This window comes from Arvicola amphibius, chromosome 5 (genome assembly GCF_903992535.2).
Source record: "Arvicola amphibius chromosome 5, mArvAmp1.2, whole genome shotgun sequence".
NCBI lineage: Eukaryota > Metazoa > Chordata > Mammalia > Rodentia > Cricetidae > Arvicola > Arvicola amphibius.
In genome coordinates, this window is record NC_052051.1 from 159,821,642 (window position 1) to 159,843,121 (window position 21,480).

General features: G+C 37.0%; 1 protein-coding gene across 3 annotated transcripts in view; it reads left to right on the top strand.

Moving 5' to 3' along the window:
- Positions 1-21,480, top strand: part of Rttn (rotatin) — a 141,658-nt gene that overhangs the window by 46,613 nt on the left and 73,565 nt on the right. For all 3 annotated transcript variants that reach the window (XM_038330131.1, XM_038330132.1, XM_038330133.1), the window contains exons 19-26: positions 3,750-3,849; positions 4,346-4,434; positions 6,950-7,067; positions 10,657-10,753; positions 11,498-11,566; positions 15,680-15,868; positions 16,411-16,650; positions 20,656-20,800. In XM_038330131.1, coding sequence (XP_038186059.1) covers positions 3,750-3,849; positions 4,346-4,434; positions 6,950-7,067; positions 10,657-10,753; positions 11,498-11,566; positions 15,680-15,868; positions 16,411-16,650; positions 20,656-20,800 — 1,047 coding nt within the window. The remainder of the gene's footprint in view (positions 1-3,749; positions 3,850-4,345; positions 4,435-6,949; positions 7,068-10,656; positions 10,754-11,497; positions 11,567-15,679; positions 15,869-16,410; positions 16,651-20,655; positions 20,801-21,480) is intronic.

Genomic DNA, 21,480 nt, shown 5'->3' on the forward strand with positions numbered 1-21,480 from the left:
GGCAACTTGACACTTTTATACAGCATGCATTTTATGTGGTTGTTTTTAAGCTGTGTATGCATAGGGAGGGAGATGGGTAATGTGTTGCTCGTTTCTTGTGTTCTATATTAATCTGACCTATGGATGCATTTGCTTAAGAGCAGCTACTATTTAAGTGTGTTAGTCCCGCCCATTGACAGTAAGATCATTACCACATTTTAAAACCAAATTTGAAGCAAGTTTTAATTAAATATTGGCTAGGTTGGTTGTCTCTCTGGGTAGGTCCATCTCTGAGTTTCCAGAAAATGGCCATAGCTCATTACTTGCAGAAACTTAAAAAGGCAACCCCACATGACTACTGTATTTTATATCAGGTCCAATCAAGGACAATTATATATCCTGACGTATTTCCTGCCCATGTACCTCCCATCCGCATATGATCAAGTGTTTATGGTGCTGGTGCAGATGGGTCAAACAAACTTGCTTAGGGGAGTGAAAACATGAATAGCCTCTACCATTTAACTTTAGTTCTCACAACTACCGATTGTCTTCCAGAGACTATACCCTCTTTATCTGCGTGTGTGTTAGAAATGGACGTTGTTGGTGGAGTGTCTGAAAGGCACTACAGCTGAATAGAGTGAGAAGTTTTATGATGAGTTTTTACTTACTTTCCTAATTTTTATTTTCTCTATCTGCTTATTTATTTATTTATTTATTTATTTATTTATTTATTTATTTATTTGGTTTTTAAAGACAGGGCTTCTCTGTAGCTTTGGGGCCTGTCTTAGAATCAGCTCTTGTAGACCAGGCTGGCCTTGAACTTACAGAGATTTGCCTACCTGTGCCTCTCGATTGCTGGGATTAAAGGCATGTGCCGCCACCACCTGACTCTTTCCTAATTTTTAAAATTATATGTGCATGTGAATACAGCACTTATTTGAAGCCAGAAGAAGGCATTGGATTTTCTGGAGGTGGAGTTACTAATAGTTTTTAGCCTCTTGATATGGATGCTTGGGACCAAACTCAGATCCTTTGAAAGAGTATCACACTCTTTTAACCTCTGAGTTACTTCTCCAACTCCTGTTTTTTTTTTTTTTTTTTTTTATTTTTCTCTTAAAATATATTTTATTAGATTTTTTTGTGCATATTTATGTGCACAAGGGTATGTCATAGAAGTCAGTTTTTTCCTTCTAGTGTATGTATTGCTGGAGATGGAACAAAGGCTTGGCAGGAAGTGCCATTGCCCATTGAGGATCTCACCTGCCCTTATGATGACCAAACAAATCCCCCTTACATAAATTATTGGGAATTGCAAACTGGGAAGAAAGAAAAAGTTCTTGTAAAAAAAATTTTCAACCTCCGCATTTCAAGAGAAAAACGTGTGCACACACAATACCAAGGCAGTTTCTCCAGTATTTTACAGTGATTATAAGATTTTTTTTTTTAAACTCTTTACTGAATATTTGGCCTTTGGCTCCGTTAGATAACTTCTAATGGAGTACCTATGGTGCTTTTTTTTTTTTTAATCAACAAGTTAGGATAATTTGGGAAGAGGGAAGCATAATTAAGAATAATCTGACATGTAGATAAATTGGTGGACAGTTTCTTGACTAAAGATAGTTGTGAGAGGCTGAGCCTACTATGGGTGGTGCCACCCCAGAGCACTTTGTCTTGAGTTGTATGAAAATACAAGATGAGAAAGCCACAAAGAACAAGCTATGAGCAGTGTTTCTCTGTGATTTCTGCTTTGGTTCCTGCCCTGTATTCTCCACAGTGATATATTGTGACCTGGAAGTTGAAAGATGAAACAAACCCTTTCCTTCCCAGTTGGTTATGATTAGTGTTTTATTATAGCAGTAGAGAAGCAAACCAATCTATTTAAACCAGCATCTATTTACCCTGGGCTGTACCTAGACCACTGAGCTACCTGTTCGAGAATTCTACCATCTGTCCTATGTAACAGGGCTGTACCTAGACCACTGAGTTTGCTGATCGGGAACTCTGCCCTCTGTCCTCATCCTTCCTTCATCCCTGTGCTTTATAGCTTCCCCTTTTCGGTTTGCATCTGTCAGATTTTTATACTTAGATGAGGTCTTCAGCATAGGTATTAGCAATAAAGGGCCACACAGAGTAGTTAGTACAGTGCTGGCTTTTTTGTTTCTTTGTTTTTGACAGAGGCTTTGCTGTGTAGCTCAGGATTGTCTTGTGATCATATTGGCCCAGTATTCCAAATGCTGGGGTTATAGTTGTGGGTTATTATACCCTGATTCTGGTAGTGTGTTTTGCTTTGTTTTGTTTTATTTTGTTTTTAATGGGCAAATGCATTCTTAGTTTTGTTCCGAGTTAATGCTTTGTGCTGTTTGTTGGCCTTGATGAGAGGTTTTGAGGATCTTCATAGGATATTTAAAAGATCCAGCTAGCGAATCAGTCCGTACCATATTTCTGTTAGTCATTGTTAGGCTTCTATAGAGGTAGTAAGAAGGGAGAACAGGAATTTCTGGGATTGTCTTGTGTGTCTGCTGTAGGGATGTGTTCTGGTTTGCTTTTTGTTGCTTTGAAAAAACATTGCCAAACCAATTTAGAAAGGGAAGTGCTTATTTTGTCTTACAGATTAGCCCATAATCAAGGGAAGCCAAGTCAGGAACTTAAAGCAGAAAGCATGGAGAAACATTGCTTGCAGGTTTTCTCCCTGGGTGAAGTTCAGCTACTTTTCTTTTGTAACCCAGGCCTATCTTCCTAGGGGTGATACCACTCAAAATGGTCTGGGCCCTAAAGCATCAATTAGAAATTAAGGAAATAATCTTCTCTGGTCTTTGAAGTTGATAGCTGAAGTTAGCAGAGGGTGTGAGAAAAAGTAACATTGCTTTAGCTATTTTATATATATATATTTTATATATATATATATTGCTGGTTTTGCTAGTCTCAGACTGCTTGGAAGTATTTGCTTAATTTAACAGTCTCTGGCTGTTAAAACCACTGTATTTGTCTCCAGGGGGCAGAGATGGTTAAAGAAGAAGACCATGGGGTTTACAGCTGATAGTTTACAGGATCGAGGGAAAATCTTGAGTATAGGTCTGAGTTGCTTGTCTCAGGTTAGTCTGGTATCACACAGAGATGCTAGGAAACCTGGAAGTTTTCTAGGATATTCAGTCAAGGTGCTAATGGATTTATGGATTATTTATGACCCTTAGCAATAATGTTCATTTAAAAGGAAAACTTATTTGGACATCATAGCTGTTTCTTTTTATTTATTTATTTATTTATTTATTTATTTATTTATTTATTTTTGGTTTTTCGAGACAGGGTTTCTCTGCAGCTTTAGAGCCTGTCCTGGAGCTAGCTCTCGTAGACCAGGCTGGTCTCGAACTCAGAGAGATCCGCCTGCCTCTGCCTCCCGAGTGCTGGGATTAAAGGCGTGCGCCACCACCGCCCGGCTGGCTGTTTCTTTTTTTAATTTTTATTTATTTGTTTGTTTTCCCTTTAATTTTTTTTGTTCATTTTACATACCAACTACACAGTTCCTCCTCTCTTCCCTATTCTCCCTCCCAACAAATCCCCCATCTACTCCTCTTAAAGGATAAGGCCTCCCATGGGGAGTCAACAAAGTCATGGCTGTTTCTTTCTGATCCTGTTCCCTATTGCCTAACATGCCATTGTTGCAAATATGCTTATTTTAGTAAGTTGACTGTATGCTTTTATTTTTATGGCGTGAGTGGTAAATTTTTATTGGGGAATTGGAAACAGATGAAAATAAATACTTTGATTTTCAGCTGGAGACTGTTGAGAAGGTCTATGAAATCTTCACCTCAGAAGAAGTTGATCTTGTTCTGAGGAAGTCAGCTGCAGAACAGCTAGCTGTGATCATGCAAGGTAATGAGTTTTTGAGAGTGGTTTTGTTGCTGACCTAGGATTCGAGGGTGCTGTGTTAGTATTAGTTTGTCAGATGACTGTTCATAGGTTAGGCCTAGCCTCTGACCTATTCTAACCTTTAAGAAAAGGATGTCCGTGTACATATATGTTTAGAATTGTTGAACAAAACCAGAAAAAATTTGCCATATAGAATTAAAATAATTCATTTGTGTTCTTAAAATACTAGTTCTACTTAGTATCTAAAGTAGTTTGCATATTTGTTAGTTTTTATAGGTATTTTTATATTTCATATTCCAATATGGGAATAGATGTAAGAATTGTGAAACTTAAATGTTTCAGTGTATGGATTCATGAAAATATGTTGTCTTATAATTTCAGCCCTAGTTATACCATATTTTTAGTAGTTTGAAAGTTGTGTACGGAACTGTCCCATATATTTAAAAATGGTTTAAAGTTATAAAACATTTGTTTAACTTTGATATCATTTTATTTGTAGATATTAAAATGCATGCTGTGGTGAAAAAGTTATGCTTAATTGAGAAGATAATCGGGTATTTAAATGAATGTGTTGGTCAAGATGGCAAGGTAAGACATTTTTTATTGGCTTAAAGAGAAGATATGTATGTGTCTCTCTGTCTCTGTGTGTGTGTGTGTGTGTGTGTGTGTGTGTGTGTGTGTATGTGTATGCATATTTGCTTGGAGGTTCACTTGCCTGTGAATGGGTAGGTGGAGGCCAGAAGTTGAAGTTGGGTTATATTCCTCTATCACTCTCCATATTATTTGTTAATTTTTATTGATTTTAAAATTTATTTTTTGATATATTACATCTAGATCTCAGTTTCTTCTCCCTCCTCTCCTAGTCCCCTACCTGATCCACACCTTTTCCACTCCCCTTCAGAAAAGGTTAGACCTTGCAGGGATTTCAACCAAACATGGCATATAAGGTTGTAAAAAGACTAGGCACCTCCCTTTATATTAAGATAGAATGGAGAAACCCAGTAGAAGGAAAAAGAGGCAAAAGACTCTTTTGTCTAAAGAAGGCAAAAGAGTCAGAGACATCCCCCGTTTCTACTGTTAGGAGTCCCAGAAGAAGTCGAAGCTATACCACCATAACATAGATGCAGAGGGCTTAGGTCAGACCCATGCATGCTCCCTAGCTGTTGGTTCAGTCTCTGTGAGCACTAATGAACCCAGGTTAGTTGATTATGTGGGTTTTCTTGTGGTGTCCTTGAACCCTCTGTTTCCTACAATCCTTCCTCTTTCCATAGGGTTCCTAAGATCTGCCTAATGTTTGCTTGTGGGGCTTTGCATCTGTTTCATTCAGTTACTGAATTAAGCCTCTCTGATAACACTTATGTTTGGTTCCTGTCTACAAGTATAGCAGAACATCAGTAGGAATTATTTCACTGACTTTATTTACTTATTTTTGGCCAGTCCTGTTTTGTTCTATCCTAGGTCTCTAGGTCATCCAGTCTCTGGTTCCTGGCTCTTCTGGCATTGTCAGGGGTTGGCTCCCTCTCGGGGTATGGGTCTCAAGCTGGACCAGTCATTGGTTGACTATTCCCACAATTTCTGGGCAACCTTTACCTCAGCATCCTATTGTTAAGATAGGTTATGTCACTGAACCTGTAGCTAACTCACTGTTTTGGCTATGCTAGCTGGCCAGCGAGTCCCCAGGATTCATCTGTCCCCTCCCACCAAGTTCTGAGTCACAACACCCAGATTCTAAATGAGTGCTAAGAATCGTATCCAGGTCCTCCTGCTCACAAAGCAAGTACCTTTTCCAGTCTACCATGTTTCCAGCCTGATAGGTTGATTTCATTAGTTTGAACTGAATTTAGCTGAATTTGGATGAGTGAGTATTTGATTTTAAGTCTCAAAAGGGAAACCCACTTGTAGCATGAGTTCTAATTGTTCTTAATAATAAAATCCCAGAGTCAGATACAGTGGCTGATGCTAAAAGAGAAGCAGTGCCCTTACCGCGCCCCCGTGTCTGCGCTCTGTGCGCTTTTACCCAGTTACCGAGCGTCGGGCAAGGGGCTGGACGTTAAAATACACCAACACACGCAGACAGACAGCGACACGGGTCATCCTTGAATTCCCCAAGAATGCCCCTTTATTGTGTTCAGGGGCAGATTATATAGAGATAGCCACGCCCCAGCCAAACCCACCAGAAACCACTCTGCCGCCGTCAGGAACTCCTGAAGGTCTCGTGCTCAGAGCAGCTGTAGGCACTCAGATCAGGGATTACAAGAAATTCAGGATCTGGGGTCTCGCTGCTCCCAACAAAGCAGAGCAGCCAAACACTAGAGAGTTTTTATCTCTCCCAATGATCAGACAAAAAGGAGCGATCCTGTCTATGAATCCTTAGACTGAATGCTGTCTCTGTGAAACCTCAGCCTGCACCAACAGACAAACTTTAACAATATTTATTAAAGCATAGACAAAATATCACCACACCCACCCATCTTTTATTTTGTCTTTTATTTGTATTTTTTTTATTATTAAAAATTTCCATCTCCTCCCCTCCTCCTCCCCCTTCCCTCCCCTCCCTTCCACCCATACCCCCACTCCCTCCCTCTCCAAGACAAAGAGCCATCAGGGTTCCCTTCACTATGTTAAGTCCAAGGTCCTCCCAGCTCCCCCTAAGTCCAGGAAGGTGAGCAACCAGGGTCTTTAAAGGACAACAGCTTAAAAATTCTATGAGCTTTCTAAAGAGAAGTATATTCAATGTTGCTTTTATTTTTAAATAAATTTTTAAAATTAAAGAATTGCTATTTTAGGTGTATAAAGTCTTCCTTATCCACATATGTCTGTGCATCATATGCATGCCTGGTCCCTACAGAGGCCAGAAGAGGATATTGGATTCCTTAGAAGTGGAGTTACAGACCATTGTAAGCTACTATATCTATGCTGGGAATTAAACCTGGGTCTTCCGCAAAAACGAGTGCTCTTTAACCGCTGAACCCTCTCTCCAGTCCAGTATTTAATATTTAAATATCTAATGTCTTTTCATTTTAGTTTCATGTAATTTAATGACCAAGCCATAAAATTTATAATAAGACAGGGTGGTATGTTTTATCTCATTTCCCGTTGGCAGGTCATAGAATGCTTGATTCAGCCATGCCTCACACTGCTGAGGAAGGTTTTATATGCTGACCCCACCATCCGTGTGTCCTTGTCACAGCAGTCTTCTCTCTTGACCCTGTTACTCAGAGGTGAGTACACAGTGCCCAAAGGACTCAGCTCTCCGCTTTCAGTGCTCTCCTTAGACTGTGGTAACGTCTTCTTTCCATTGTAGTACCAGAACAAAGTTCTTTGCTGACTCTTTTCTGAAATGTCACCGTGAAAAGCACTCCGTACTTTAGTGGAAATATCTCTTGTCCTATTGTAGACAGTGGCTGAGAAAAGCTGAGCTCTGTTGGCTCTCTGCACCTGCTTGTTGATATGTAATTTAGTGCTTATATGTAGTCATTGTCTTTAAAGAGGGAAGGCCAGTTGCTTTCTTGTTCTTTTCTTTAGTATCTGTGCCTACTTCTGGCGTCACTTGTACCTTTGTTTGCTATTAGCTTATGAGGTTAGACTGGGATAGAGACTACAGACCCAGCCAAATTACACTGAGTAACTTATTCTGAGGATCTGTATATGTGTGGAAGTTTTAGAAATGCTTAAAAAAAAGAAATTCAGGTTAGTTTGATTTGATTTTAATGATATTTGAGTAGAAAAATATGGGTTTTGTCTTGCTGCTGCTGTTGCTGCTGTTGCTGCTGCTGCTCCTCCTCCTCCTCCTCCTTCTTCTCCTTCCTCCTCCTCCTCCTCCTCCTTCTCCTTCTTCTTCTTTTTTGTTTTTTGTAATAAGGTATTGCTGTGTAGCCTTTTCTGGCTAGAACTTAATATATGGACCAGGTTGGTCTTGAACTTGTAGTGATCAACCTGTCTCTGCCTTCCAAAAGCTGATGTTACAGTTAAGTTCCACCGTGTCTAGCTTCCAGTTTTCTTTATTCATGTTGATAATTATCTTATTAGCTTCATTTGATTGCATTTAGTCTCCCATTTACCTATATTTATTTAAATTATCTTAATATTGCATTTATGAGTACCTAGCAGATACTAAAGTACTTTCACATGTGTGGAATGGTGTTTGGAGACAAGCTCAGGTCATGTGTATGTTAGGCAAATGCTGCATCAGTGAGCCACACTCCCGTCTTGCAAAAACACTTTCCATGGCAACATAAGCTATCCTACAGAGAAAATGTCATTCTTTAATCAGCTAGTGTGCCAGGAAAATAGATTCATCTGTGAACATTTACAGAGCACATACTATTTTCTGGGTGTAGCGATAGACCCTTTTGTTAGAGTTACGATGAACATGGAGAGAGGATTGTCAGGAGTCAAAGACTTTGACAAGTTATTATAAACACAGCATAATACCTGAAGTGGCTTTCCTGGTACCAGAGCAAGTGCTGAATGCAGTAGTGTTAAGGAACGATTAGATAATGCATCTAGGAAATGATATGTAAGCTGGGACTTGAGAGTTGCATGGGAATTCAGATAGACATGACTGACTTCCTGATAGAGCAAGAAGTTATGTTTGATGTTTTAGCTCGATTGGGACAATGAGATTTGAAGGAATGTAGATAAGCGGAGTTTGGGATGATGTCAAGACTGCTATTTATGCAAGATCTGGTAAGTCTTAGTAAACAGCAGAGAGGAGCTATATGAGGTTGTTAAATGGGAATATGTATTTTAGAGATTATTCTGTCGAAGCTTAGAAAATTGATTGACAGGCTTTAATGATTAAATAGCCTTGTAAAACTGAATTATAAAACTTTCTATGAGAGAATATTATACTGTATTTTAGGTATAGAAAGAAACAATATTCATTACATCATTATAGAGGGAGGAAATTGAGGTTTCAGAATTTAGGGACTTGGGCATAGTCTTAACTAAATATGTGGTAGAGGCAGAAGAAATCCAACTTCTTTATGTTTTTTCAATGATGACAAAGTTACATTGTACAATTCTAGACATATAGAGCTATATATGATAAAGTGCTAAAGGTTTTCATCATCTGTTTTTAATATTCCCAAAGTAGTTTGTTGTATTCTTGTTTCATTTGCCATAACACTGAGGATGTTTCAGATTTTTATTGTCAGAAAGTCATTGGCCATCATTTGTGCAGGTCCTGTTATTAGAGCTGCATCCCTGATGGTTAACTTCCTCTTCAGTGCCAAAAGAGCCAGTGTTCTTCACAGCTCTGCCATCGCCAGTGTTTCCATTTTAAAATTTCTTGTAGTTTTGTCTCCAGTAATAGTTCATATAGGTTGTACAGTAGTGGGGATGGGAAAATGAGGCCACTGGGCAGGAGCTATAGAATAAAATGAAGTGTGCACCAAGTTTGCCACCAGAGTGAACAGCAGAGGTTTGAGCAGATGTGGGGAGGGAGTGAGAGAAAGAAGGCCTGGGGTTAAAAGGAATGAAAACTAAGGATGTATGAAGAATCCTTATGAGACCTTTCGAGTTTGTAAGCTATTTAAAAATATAAGAAGGGGCCTTCTATTATATTTGAAACCTGTAATAAGCTTAACATTTTATGGGAATAAAACTTAGGTTAAAAAAAATAATCTAAATTTGGTCTTAAATCCATACTGTAGCCATTTATATTCCAAAAGTTTCTTATGTATTTAAATACTCCAAAACATTCTGAACCATTCTGTCTCTGCTGAGTGGAAATGTTTGTTTAACATTATTTCATTTTTACATGATTCTTATTTCCTTACTTTTTGGATTGTATTTTTTGTCATACATATTTTTTGTATCCTCCCTCCATCCCTCCCTCCCTCCCTCCCTTTTTCCTTTCTTTCAAAAGATTTTGTTTTTTGAGACAGGGTTTCTCTGTGTAGCCTTGGCTGTTGTGGAACTTACTCTGTAGACCAGGCTGTTCTCAAACTCAGGCAGATCTGCCTGACTCTGTCTCCTGAGTGCTGGGATTAAAGGTGTGCACCACCACCACCCAGCTTCTCTTTTCTTACAATTAGGAAAACTAAAGTACAGATTTCTTGTTTCTGTTTCTATAAAATTGAAGATTCTGTATTGTTATTCCTGTATGATGGTGCAGCTACTGTGTGATGGTCCAGTTTGTTTAGAACTTCTTAGTTTTCAAACAGTGAACAATTGTATCACTTTTTAGAAATGTTAGGAATGTGAGAAAAGTAGATTAAGCTTTTTTTATGTTGAAGGACTTGACTAGGCCTTTGAACTAGGATGTGATGGAGCTAGTGCTATTGCCTGTTAACTCAGAGGATGCCTCTTCCCATGTCTTCTCATGATAAATAAAAAGCAGAATAACATAGCAAAAACACAGTGTTTTTGCTTTACATCCAGTTCTAGGACTATGTTTGTTGTTAAGATCCAAAATTATAAAGAATCTTTAGTGAGACAACTTCAGCTAGAAATACGTGTGTTGACAAAGCCTCCCTTGAAGCTGGGCTCTTTGCTGTGATTTTCCGCATCTGGAGTGAGAGTCTGCATGTGTGACTCTTGGACCAGCAGTGTCAGCGTTTTCTGGGAACTTGATAGAAACGCACACCACATATGTAGACTGAGAAACTGCCATTTTATATGTCACCCCAGTAATTCTCACACTTATGATAGCTTGAGAGACACTAAAACACTTTTCAGTAATGTAGTTTTTCTGGGTTAATGCTCTATTTTTCTTTCTTTCAAGTTAAGGCATTTTAAAGCTGAAGTTCATTCTTTCTAGAAGTGAAAATATTTTATGAAGTTGCTTTTCTATTTGTCCCTCAGTTTCCTTGATATTTCATGAAGATTGTACTGTTGTCACTGAAGTTGGGGCATTGTTTTGTCTTCTGTTGTTTGATGAAGTATCAAGAATGGATACATGGTGAGATATAAGGATTTCTGTTTCTTTTTACCCTTAGTTATTGAGTTCTTTTGACTTAAAGGCTTTCCATGCTGTACACATGTACTATGCCTTTTGGTTTGAATAATTGGTATTTAAAAACCCATGAGTTCAAAAGGTCACCCTGAATTATATTTTTAGTATAACTAACACTAAAACTATTATTATAGGGATTTTTGTCTTGGATGTGTTTGTAGTACATGTTTTCAACTATTTGTACTTTCAAAAATATTATTTAAAAAATACAAAATATTTAGAGTGAGAGTTTTTGATTAACATGACTTTAAAAAGCATTGGTGGAGCAGGGCATGGTGGTGCATGTTTTTATTCCCATCATTTGGGAAGCAGAAGCAGGCAGATCTGTGGGTCCAAGTACAGCCTGATTTATAAAGCAAGTTCTAGGACATCTAGGATTGTTACACAAAAAACAAAACCTCCCCACCCACCTACCCTGTGCCCCACTAAAAAAAAAATAAAAAAGAATAAGCATGAGTGGGAGGGGCCACAGAGTTCACCTGCTAGTATGTCCACTCTGTTTTTTGAATCCTTATCGTATGAAACTGCAAAACCAAAAGTTTACTCTTCAGTTCAGGTGGTGGCAAACACTTGGCTACACTGAAGGTTAATTAGACTCTCAGATGCACTCACTGCCCAAGGATGGATGGGTTGTACTGCATAGACTCTGGCCAACTCAGGTTTCCTTTTGCCCTTTCCCCCCTTTAACAGGTCTATTGATCCTTCTAATAAACCTTGTTTGCCACCAGCCTTCAGTTTGCCTGTTTCAGTCTTTAGAAGGTAAGCGATTGGTCTTATTTTCATGAATGGTAAACTATTGTTACACAAGGGGAAGTTGCTGTCTGTACGCTTTTTATTTACACTTTTCATTACCATTTCAGTCGCTTGATTTGTAGTACTTTCCTACTTTCTTCATTGTGGTTCTTTGGAGGGTCAATGAGAACAACTCCCTGTAGGAAAGCGCAAGGAACCGCAGTGCATGCCCTTCAGCTGTGGCTCATCACTGCCAGTATTGATAGCAATTGCTGCATGCTCTCTCTCATTCTCTACATATAATCTCTGTTTTCAACCATTTGAAAATAAGCTTTAGAAATTTTTACAATTTTTTTAAAATGCAGGGTATAATCAAGATCATGTGCTGAATTTTATGTTTACTTAGAACTTGAAAATATGTATATCATTTTTCTTTTTTGTATAATACATATATGAAACTTATATATAACCCTGGAATTTTTTTTCTTATTAAACATCCATGGATATACTGTGAAGATAAAGATTTATAGCTGTTGTTTCTAGTTCAGAAACCCCTTCCATTCTTCTTTGTTACTTTTTACTACTCCAGTATGTAATACTGTTTTAATTTCTATCACTATCGCTTATTTTTGCTGGCTTTTGAAGCATGCTTGATGTTTGAAATCATTTATATATATTGCATGGGCTTGAAAGATTTTTTTTTTGTTACTACTTATTTAAAACTTCTTTTTAATTCATGTAAGCTTAAAGACTTTAGCAAAGACTTGATTCCAGAATGGGTAGCACCTTTTTAATTCGTGTAAGTTTTAAAGACTTTAGCAAAGATTTGATTCCAGAATGGGTAGCACCTTTTTAATTCATGTAAGTTTTAAAGACTTTAGCAAAGACTTGGTTCCAGAATGGGTAGCACCTTTTTAATTCATGTAAGTTTTACAGACTTTAGCAAAGACTTGATTCCAGAATGGGTAGCACTGAAGACCTGCGGTTGGGAGTCTTCCTCAGCAGTGGTGTAGACAGAGTTTGCAGGGGCAGGCACTGAAAGGAAAGGACAGATGTTGGCTGCTTAGGGTAGAAGCACCATAGTCCAAGGTCTCGGCAGTTAATGGCTGAAGTCTGATTTAGATACAGCTCTGCATCACGCACTGATTTCCTCGGATAAGTTCTTGTCTGATAATCTCACCATTGGGACATCACTAGTCTGCTGCCCTGCTTTAAAGATCATTTGCATCAGTCAGTTTCATAGCAATATAATAAAATGCTTGATATAATTAAAAGCAAAACGTTTAGTTTGGCTACTGTTTTAGAAGTGACATACAATATTGGGGTCAACTTTGCTTTGAGTCTCTAGTGAAGGTATCTCATTACTGCAGAAAATTCAGCAGTACAGAATCTCCTACCACGTGAGCCAGAGAGTTTGAAACAGTAGCGTCTCACAGTCCTTTTTCAGAACATACCCTCAACTGATCTAAGGAACTCCCACTGCATCCCTCTTCTTTGAAGTTCCTGCCACTGGACCCCTACCTATTCTTGAGGGTTCCTTAAACTGAGCCCCTCCTCCTAAGGTTCCTCTTACTGGATCCTGCCTTCCTGAAGGTTCCATAACTGACTCCCTCTTGCTAAAGTCTTCTCTTGCTGGACCCATCTTCTGAAGATTCTGCCATCAGCTGTCAGAGCCCCATTGGGATTTTTGAAACATTCAGCATTTGAGTTGTTACACATTTTGTTCTGTCCTGTGAAACCTACTGGGTTTTTATCAAGTAATAAATGTAGGAAATGAAAAATTTTAGAGACTAGATGATGATCTCTTTCTTTATAGATAATTTTCTTCTGACTGCAACATTTGACAACATTAGGTTGTAGTCAAAAGAATTTATCTTAATGAGAGATTGAACTGAACTGATTCAGAACTGTACCGTAGTCTTTAAGACTGATTTAATTTGTGGTTTTTCATCAAGAGCATAATCCTTAAGGAATTTAAACCTGTACACTGCCATTTTTACCCACCTTCTATTCCTGGTCATCAACTTTTGTATCCCTGTTCTCATTTGGATATCAAAAGTTCTACATTACTGCTTTCTGTTTGTCTTTGTCATTTTGAACTTTCTTTGGAATCAAAAACTGTATGGAGTTAAATTTTGAGGAATATGGGAAGTTGGCATTTGTTTATTGGAAAGAATTTATAGGAAGTTATTCTAATTGACTTTTTCATTCATAGCAGTTAGTAGAAAGACCTTGAATTAATTTTATAGAACAGCATTTTTATTGCCCTTTTTTCTTTTTTTATTACACCAGCTCTCGAAGTATCTATTTTTTTTTCATTATTATTGTTGACCTAATCATGAGGTAGTGATACTGGTGTTCAATGTTATCTGTTCTTTTTCCTATGAAATGAATGCTTTTAGGCCCATGATTGCCTAATGGTCTTTTGTCAGCAATTTTGTATTCACTGATGATACTTTCTGTATAGTTATTTCTTTAGGCTTGTTGTTCGTTTTTACTTATTAATAGCATCTCTCTCCTTGCTCTTCCTTTCTCCTTAGAGTATTGCTATGAAACTTTGATAGTTTTGTTTTGTTTTTTGACTCAGCCTTTTGAATGCTGAGATTAAGACGCATGTGTCACCCAACCAGCTTGGACTGTTTACTTTGTAAAATAAAAAATATCATCCGTTATCTTTATTTTTTGATGCTGAAAATATTCCTTGTTTATCTAATGTTATGTTTTACTCATGTGGCCTCATGAATCAGTTAGTGCTTTGTTGTTTTCTGGTGCAGAGAGAGTCGAGGCATGCAGTCTTCTAGACCAGCAATAGCTACTAGTCTAAGAAAACCTGTTCTTTTGCCTTAAAAATACTTATTTATGTGTGTATACATATTACACATACACATACATACATACATACAAACATACATACATACATAAATGTTTGTGTGAGAGAGAGAGAGTGAGGGAGAGAGAATGAGGGAGAGAGAATGCACACATGTGTGAGAATGCAGTTGCCCAAGGAGGCCAGAAGAAGGCATCAGATTCCCTGGACCTGCAGTTGCAGGCCTTTGTGCCCTGCCTGATGTGGGTATTAGAAACCTCTTTGGTTTTCTGCAAGAGTACCAAGTGCTCTTAACCACTGAGTCAGCTCTCCAGTCTTGCCTTGGTAGTTTTCAGTGGAAAATTGCTATTAAAATGTTTAAACTGTTATTAAAATATTAGACTCTATTAAAAGTAGCTTTACTTACTAAATTATATGGTCTGATTTGGATATGAAATTACAGTATTGCCTTTATTACAGTATACCATTTCATTGGTATGTTGAAAGTGAAAATGAAAGCATGTGCCAGTGGCTCTTATAAATTAAATGCTGCAATTGTTTGTAAAACATTGGTCATTAATATGTAAATTAGAGATCTGTGGGCTTAGTTTTTTAAATTATTTTTTAAAATTTTGTTTTAATTTTTCTTGTGGACCCAGGCTTCTTTAATCCCAGACAAGAATTCAATCACTGAACTATGTAGCCCAGGCTATTGGAGTACGTTGCATTATTAAAGTTATTCTGAGTGTCCTGCTAACCACTCTTAAATCAGCTTGAGATCATTTAAGAGACATTGGTATTGAATTTCTTCATGTATCTAGAAGTACTTATGGAATCTTGAGTTTATTGATCACTGTGTTCTTATAGGAAAACAGCAAGTGGAGCTCAGTCACTTAGTGACTTTGATCGTGGACAATTCTGTAGCTTCCTTGAGAGCATCATTTTGTCCATCTGTGTAATGAATGCCCTAGCAACACCCATGTAAATGGAGAAATGGTGGTTTCAAACAGTGTGTTTCAGGAAGTCAGTATTCATGTTTAGCCAAGCACCTTTAATGCTTGATTTCCTGTAGTCATTGTTCCTGACTTTAAGGAGCACTGGCTATCTCTGCCATAATCCTAATATATAGACTGTAGCTAGTCATCAAGAAAGAGTAATGAAGGGTTTGGAATGTGGAGGAGAGTAAAAAAATAATTAAAATATTATATAAAATGTGATAAATTTAACATGGTTAAAAATTATGGGAGTCACAAAACTAGACTTTATTTCTGGTTTATTATTTGAGTCCTGTTTAAAAAATTAAAGTTTGCAATTATTTAAATATTTTTTCCCAGGTATCATCTGCCAGTTAATGTGATCAGCCACCATGCTGTGAGTCCTTATTCAATAGTTTTGCCATTATCTGCTGAGTATTTGGCCTTGAAGCCTGTGTCAGATATGCTAAGAATAGCTTGGAACCTGGCATGGTATCATGGGAGTGATAATCTGTTGAAACACATCACCTCTGAAGCTAAAATTCAAGAGTAAGTAGTTATATTAAGATAAATTACATGCAACTAATTAGGCTTCACTTTTTCTGTAGTTTAAAAGCTTATTTTTACTTGATATAATCAACTGATTCTAACTTGATTATATTTTCACTTTGTTTTAGATCTATGCCTATTAAAAATTATATCAAACCGTGTAGGCTAGAAAGGATTTTATTCTGTGCTGTCTTGGAAACTATATAGTGCTTATTCAGTTAATAGTTGAAGTTAAAAGTGCTGTGACATTAGAATAAAGCTCAATAAGTGTACCTGAGAGTGTTCCTACTTCTAGATGTTGTAATTGTCCCACATGAGCATACTGTATTCGTGTGTCATTGGTAAAGAGGAAAACGTTAGCATTCAACTATGACACTGATGGATTTATATGTTAATTTCCTTTTAACTATAAGTTAACCTTTAATGAAAAGCAGATGGAGGCAAAAACAGTTTTTGAGAGAGGTTTAGGATAAAAATAAACCTGGGCTTATGTTCTTTTTTAATTCTTTTTGTTTGTTTGTTTGTTTGTTTGTTTTGCCTAGATTTTTAGGTACACTGCAGCTGTCCACAGAAGATATCCTTATGCTGAAGATCACATACACAGCTAGTGGGCTGCAAGAATGCCTTCAGTCCATTGTTCAGGCTGGAGGCCACAGGGATGTGAGGGCTGCTGTCACCAGGATGAGTTTTTATCTTTTGAATGACAAACTGTCTTTGAAGGGTGACATTGGGTCATGTGGTGTTACTTTAAAATCCTTGGCTTGGCACACTGTGCTCAACAGGTTAGTGTACATTTAAGGTTGCCAGTTTAAAAATTAAAGCTAATCTGAATTATGTTTAGGATCATCTTCAAATCTTTGATGAGAAGAGTATGTATTTGTACACTCTTGTTATCATGAGAGAAATGATTTTTATAGAAAGAAAAACTCTAGGATAGTTTGTTATGTGTGATAAATAATAACAGAAGAGAGAAACTTGACCCTAGTCTTGACATTCATGGATTATTGCTATTAACCTACCTTAGAAAATTTTATCTCACAAACGTAAATAATCAGGATACCACATGGATGAACCATAATGAATGTTTATTCCTGTCCATATTGTAAGTAAATTGAGATAGTTAGTATATTGACTAATAGGTTTGCTACACCTGCTACTGGTTGTTTTGTTTTGCTTACATTTTCTTCTCAAATAAATGATTTCATTTTTCTTTTTGATCAATTTTTTTTTAAGTTAATGGCCATGTGACTGTCTTTTGATAGTTACTAAAAGGATTCTAGCTTATAAATTTCAGATGTTGAACTGGTAGCAGATGACTACATATGAAACAAGACTGAGAAGCCCTCCCTGCAAGCAGTTTTTTATTTCATTGTGCACATGAGTAGTGTAAATGTGTAATTTTCTGAATAGACACAGTGTATCATTTTCAAAATAATAGGTCATATGAGTTTGTAAATTTGAACTTCTCTAGTTCATTGTTAAGGGTTGTAATAATAACTAAGCTTCTCCAGTGGTATGCCAAACCAGCTAGTGAGATAGCTTTGTTGAATAGTTGATTATATGAAAAAATAACTAAATGAACTAAAATTTCATATTGTTAATATATGAATTAAATTATATGAAAAGTAAAAGTAACAAATGTGAAAAATGTCACTTTAATTGATTTTTATTTTGCTGTTGTCTCTGCTCTTGTGGTTATTTATAATGGATCTTTTATGGAAGCATTTTTGTATCATGTGTTATACGTTACAACTTTTCACAGCCTCTTATTATACGGTTCCTTGAAATAGGCCACAGTGGGGATCTTATAGGAGGAAAACAGATGAACACAGCACATTAGTACTCTGTTTTGTCAGACTACTTCTTTTACATACACCAGCTAAAGCATATTTAAACTTTGAAGTTTCAATAAATTTGGTATATTCTAATTGTCAGAAAATTAAATGGCAAAAGGCATTAATATATCTTGGCTTCATGGTAGACAGTAGATTTTCTTTTGTGCTTTAAAACTGTACTTGTATTTTATATCACACTGAAGCGGAAGCTTTCTAATTTAGCAATGGAAGCCTCTAGTGTAGTTAAATTGTACAGTACATTTTGATGATGATATTTTCCTCTACACGGGCAGGATGGTGTGCTATATCTGTGCATTCAACCAGCTGTGGATTGAAATACTAAAAAAAAGTGCTGCTCTTGGAAGGCGCCCTGAGCTCATTACCAGCATCCACATTGTATGGTTTAGAATTGCATATAATTTTAGCGTATGGAGATACCATTCCCTTATCAGTCTTATTGGTCACCTGTACACACCTGTGCACATGCAGACATATAAATAAACAGTTCCTCTAAAGGAAGCATCTGTGATGAAAAGATGTTTTTCCATGTTGCTGTTCCCTAAACAATACATTGCAACAACTGCATGTCTGCGTAATAATTACATAGTGTTGGGTAGTCAAGATAATGTGGAGGTAATTTAATGCTCATGGGAGGCTATCCTCAGGTTTTTTGTAAATACAAAGCAGTGCTACAGAAAGGACTTGAGCAATTGCAGATTTTGGTGTTAGGAGTCTAATTAATGCAGACTGGGGAGTGTCAGAGTCCACAGAGATGATTTTTGTCTTGCCATGTACCCAATGAGTTCCCTTCTTATTCTTTGTTAAGTAGCCATGCATTTCCAGTGTGAGCCTTTTAAAGAATGACTGTTCCATTTTTGGACTTTGACTTTAAGCTCTTGTTTTGAATTGTTACTTTGTAATTATACCTACCAGTATGTCCTTTAAAGTTACTCAGAATTAATTCTAACTGTATTTGCATGTGACATCTCTCCAGTTATTCAAATACAATTTCTTCTCTAATTTTTCTCCTCATTTGCTCTCAGTGTTAATTTAGATTTTTTTGTTTGTTCATACTTCTGTGATATAACTTTTAAAAGGAAAGTGGTGATGTTTAAAGGAATAGACAAAGAATAAAGAATGTTATTCCCCCCCCTCCCCCCCCCCGTGTATTTAGCAAACTTTTGTTTACCTACTAGTTGCTAAGCTTTTCTAGGAAATTTTATAGTAAGTAAAACAAACATGTCCCCTGCTGTCATGGAACTCATGGCAAAGGCAACAAATAGTGTTGCCAAGGTAGGACTGCTCCCAAGGGGGAGACTGGATAAAAGAGTTTTTAATCTCAACAGTAGGGGAAAAGCTTTTCATGGGAAGAAGTTTAAGTCAGGAAATAATAGCGTTAAGCAGGTAGAAATAGGACAGATGACAGATGCCAGGCAAAGGGATGAAGGCTTCCTGTTAGGAAAGAGTACCGTTGAACAGCAGAAAGACGAAAATCTCATGTGGCCTTGAGGGATATGGGAGCTGATACAGTTTTATGATTTTGTTGGATATCATGGATGATGTTTGAAATTTTTATGACTTTGACATTTTATTTTATTAGACTCATTTCTTCATTCTATCTTTTTAAAAAATTAGTTTTCTAATCTATATTCCTTTAAAATAAGATTTGGTGTTTTTGTTTTTCTTTTTTTTTCAACTGAATTCCATCTTCTCAAAGTAGACATTGTAAATGAAAATGTGTATAGCAAATATGCATAACTAGCTTTGCCATGGTGTTGGGCTGCTTGCATTAGCATTTATGTTCTAACATAGTAATCACATGACCCTGAAAAATAACCTAACCATATCTTTGCCTGAATTTTCTCATTTTAAAAATGGAGCTCTGGAGGTTTGGAAACAGGTTTTTTAAAACTGTGGCCAAAGTCCAGTGCGTAGTGTGGATGGTGTGTGACACACTTCTTACTATTGTTATGCTATTGATAAAGAGCCGGTGGGTGTTTTTAAATAAGCTATTATCAGTGTTTCTGAATCTCACTTCTCTTCCCAATCGCCTTTTTAAAAATGATTTTTCAAGCTTTTTTCTCCCCTATAGAAGAATTTTATTGTCTAACAACCTTCTAACAATCCTTCACCAGTGTTTGTTTAAGAATCTCAGAATGTTGCTTTGGTCTCTGTTATTCTGAATTCAGAGATTCTTCTAAGCCTTCTTTCATCCTGTTGCAAAAATCTAGTAACTTCTTTGCAAGGTGTGTGTGTGTGTGTGTGTGTGTGTTTCCCTTCTTCCCTTCTTTCTTTACTTTGCTACCTTGATCTTACTAATCAGTCAGATAATAGATTTGAAATCGTATTTCTTTTTTTGGGTGGGGTGGGATTAGAGACAGGGTTTTTCTGTGTAACAGGGTCTAGCTGTTCTGGAACTAGGTTGCCTAGGCTGGGCTGGCCTTGAACTCACAGAGATCCACCTTCCTCTGCCTCTGATTCTGAGTGCTGCAATTAAAGGCCTGCCTCACCACCATCCAGGAAAATCATAATCTTATCAGAGAAGCCTGACACTGCCAGTTTGAAAATGAAAAGTAGAGGGAGTATGTTCCTCTCTGGAATCCCCCTTGGCTCTTTTCCTTAAGTTTCTATTTTAATTTTGTAAGGACTGGGTAAACCTAGAGTTCCATACATCAGCTCCAGTGGAGTATGCATTTTTTTCCATTAGCGACTTACTTTTCACTTCATTTGCTTTCATCACTACCTTTATTATGTTTTCTCTACCATGGCTGAAGTTTCGGGAGGCCGATGGCTTTCCTTCATCTGTGCATCTCCCAGTACCTTACATAAGCATCTAGAGTTCTATATTAGAAAATATGTGCTTGTGTTGACTATACATACTTGATAAACAGTGATGACGTGTACACTTTAAAGAGCTAGAAATCATAATTATTCTCTTTTTCTAAAATACAGGTTTTTACAAGTACCTCCTGCTTGCACTGAAGATGAGAAACTGCTGATAGATATTATACATTTTTTGAATAAGTTAATAAAAGAACAAAGAAAAAATCCAGCAATAGGACTTTTACACTGGATTCTAGAGTTACTTCTTAGGCATGTAAGTATATTCAAAGAATTTAAATTTTTGGATTGGGAAGGAACTTATTTGGAGAAACTACTTACATTGGAAAGGATAGTGTTTTTATAACATGTGCTTAGTAAAATAATTCTTACCTTGTGGTGAATGCTTAGTGGAATATGGCCTTTCAGATATCATTGACTCTGGTTTTTAATGGACATTCCATAGGATGAAACAGCTTACATCTTGATTTTTAATAAATCCAGTTCTGTTTGTGAGATTTTTTGGTTATATTTTAATATTTTAACTTTTTAATGTTAGTATATTTTAAAAAGTTTTTATATATTTTTGGGAATTTCAGACTATATTTTTATTATGTTTTCTCTGTCCCTTAACCACTCCCAGATTGTCCCTCACCTCCATACCCACCCAACTTCATATTCTTTCTTCTAAAAAAAACACTAAAACCAAAATAAGCAATGAGAAGAAAAAGCATGTGTATGAGTGTGCATGTAGTGATGGGAGCAGCGGTCTGCATTTCCGCCCAGATCCCAGCCGCCCAGCTAGCTCAGTCGATAGAGCATGAGACTCTTAATCTCAGGGTCGTGGGTTTGAGTCCCACGTTGGGCGCAAAAATGAAGGGGCGTGGTTGATCGGCAGTTATGATTAATCAGACTAGCTTTAATATATATAATATTCAGCTTTAATAAAGGAAATTA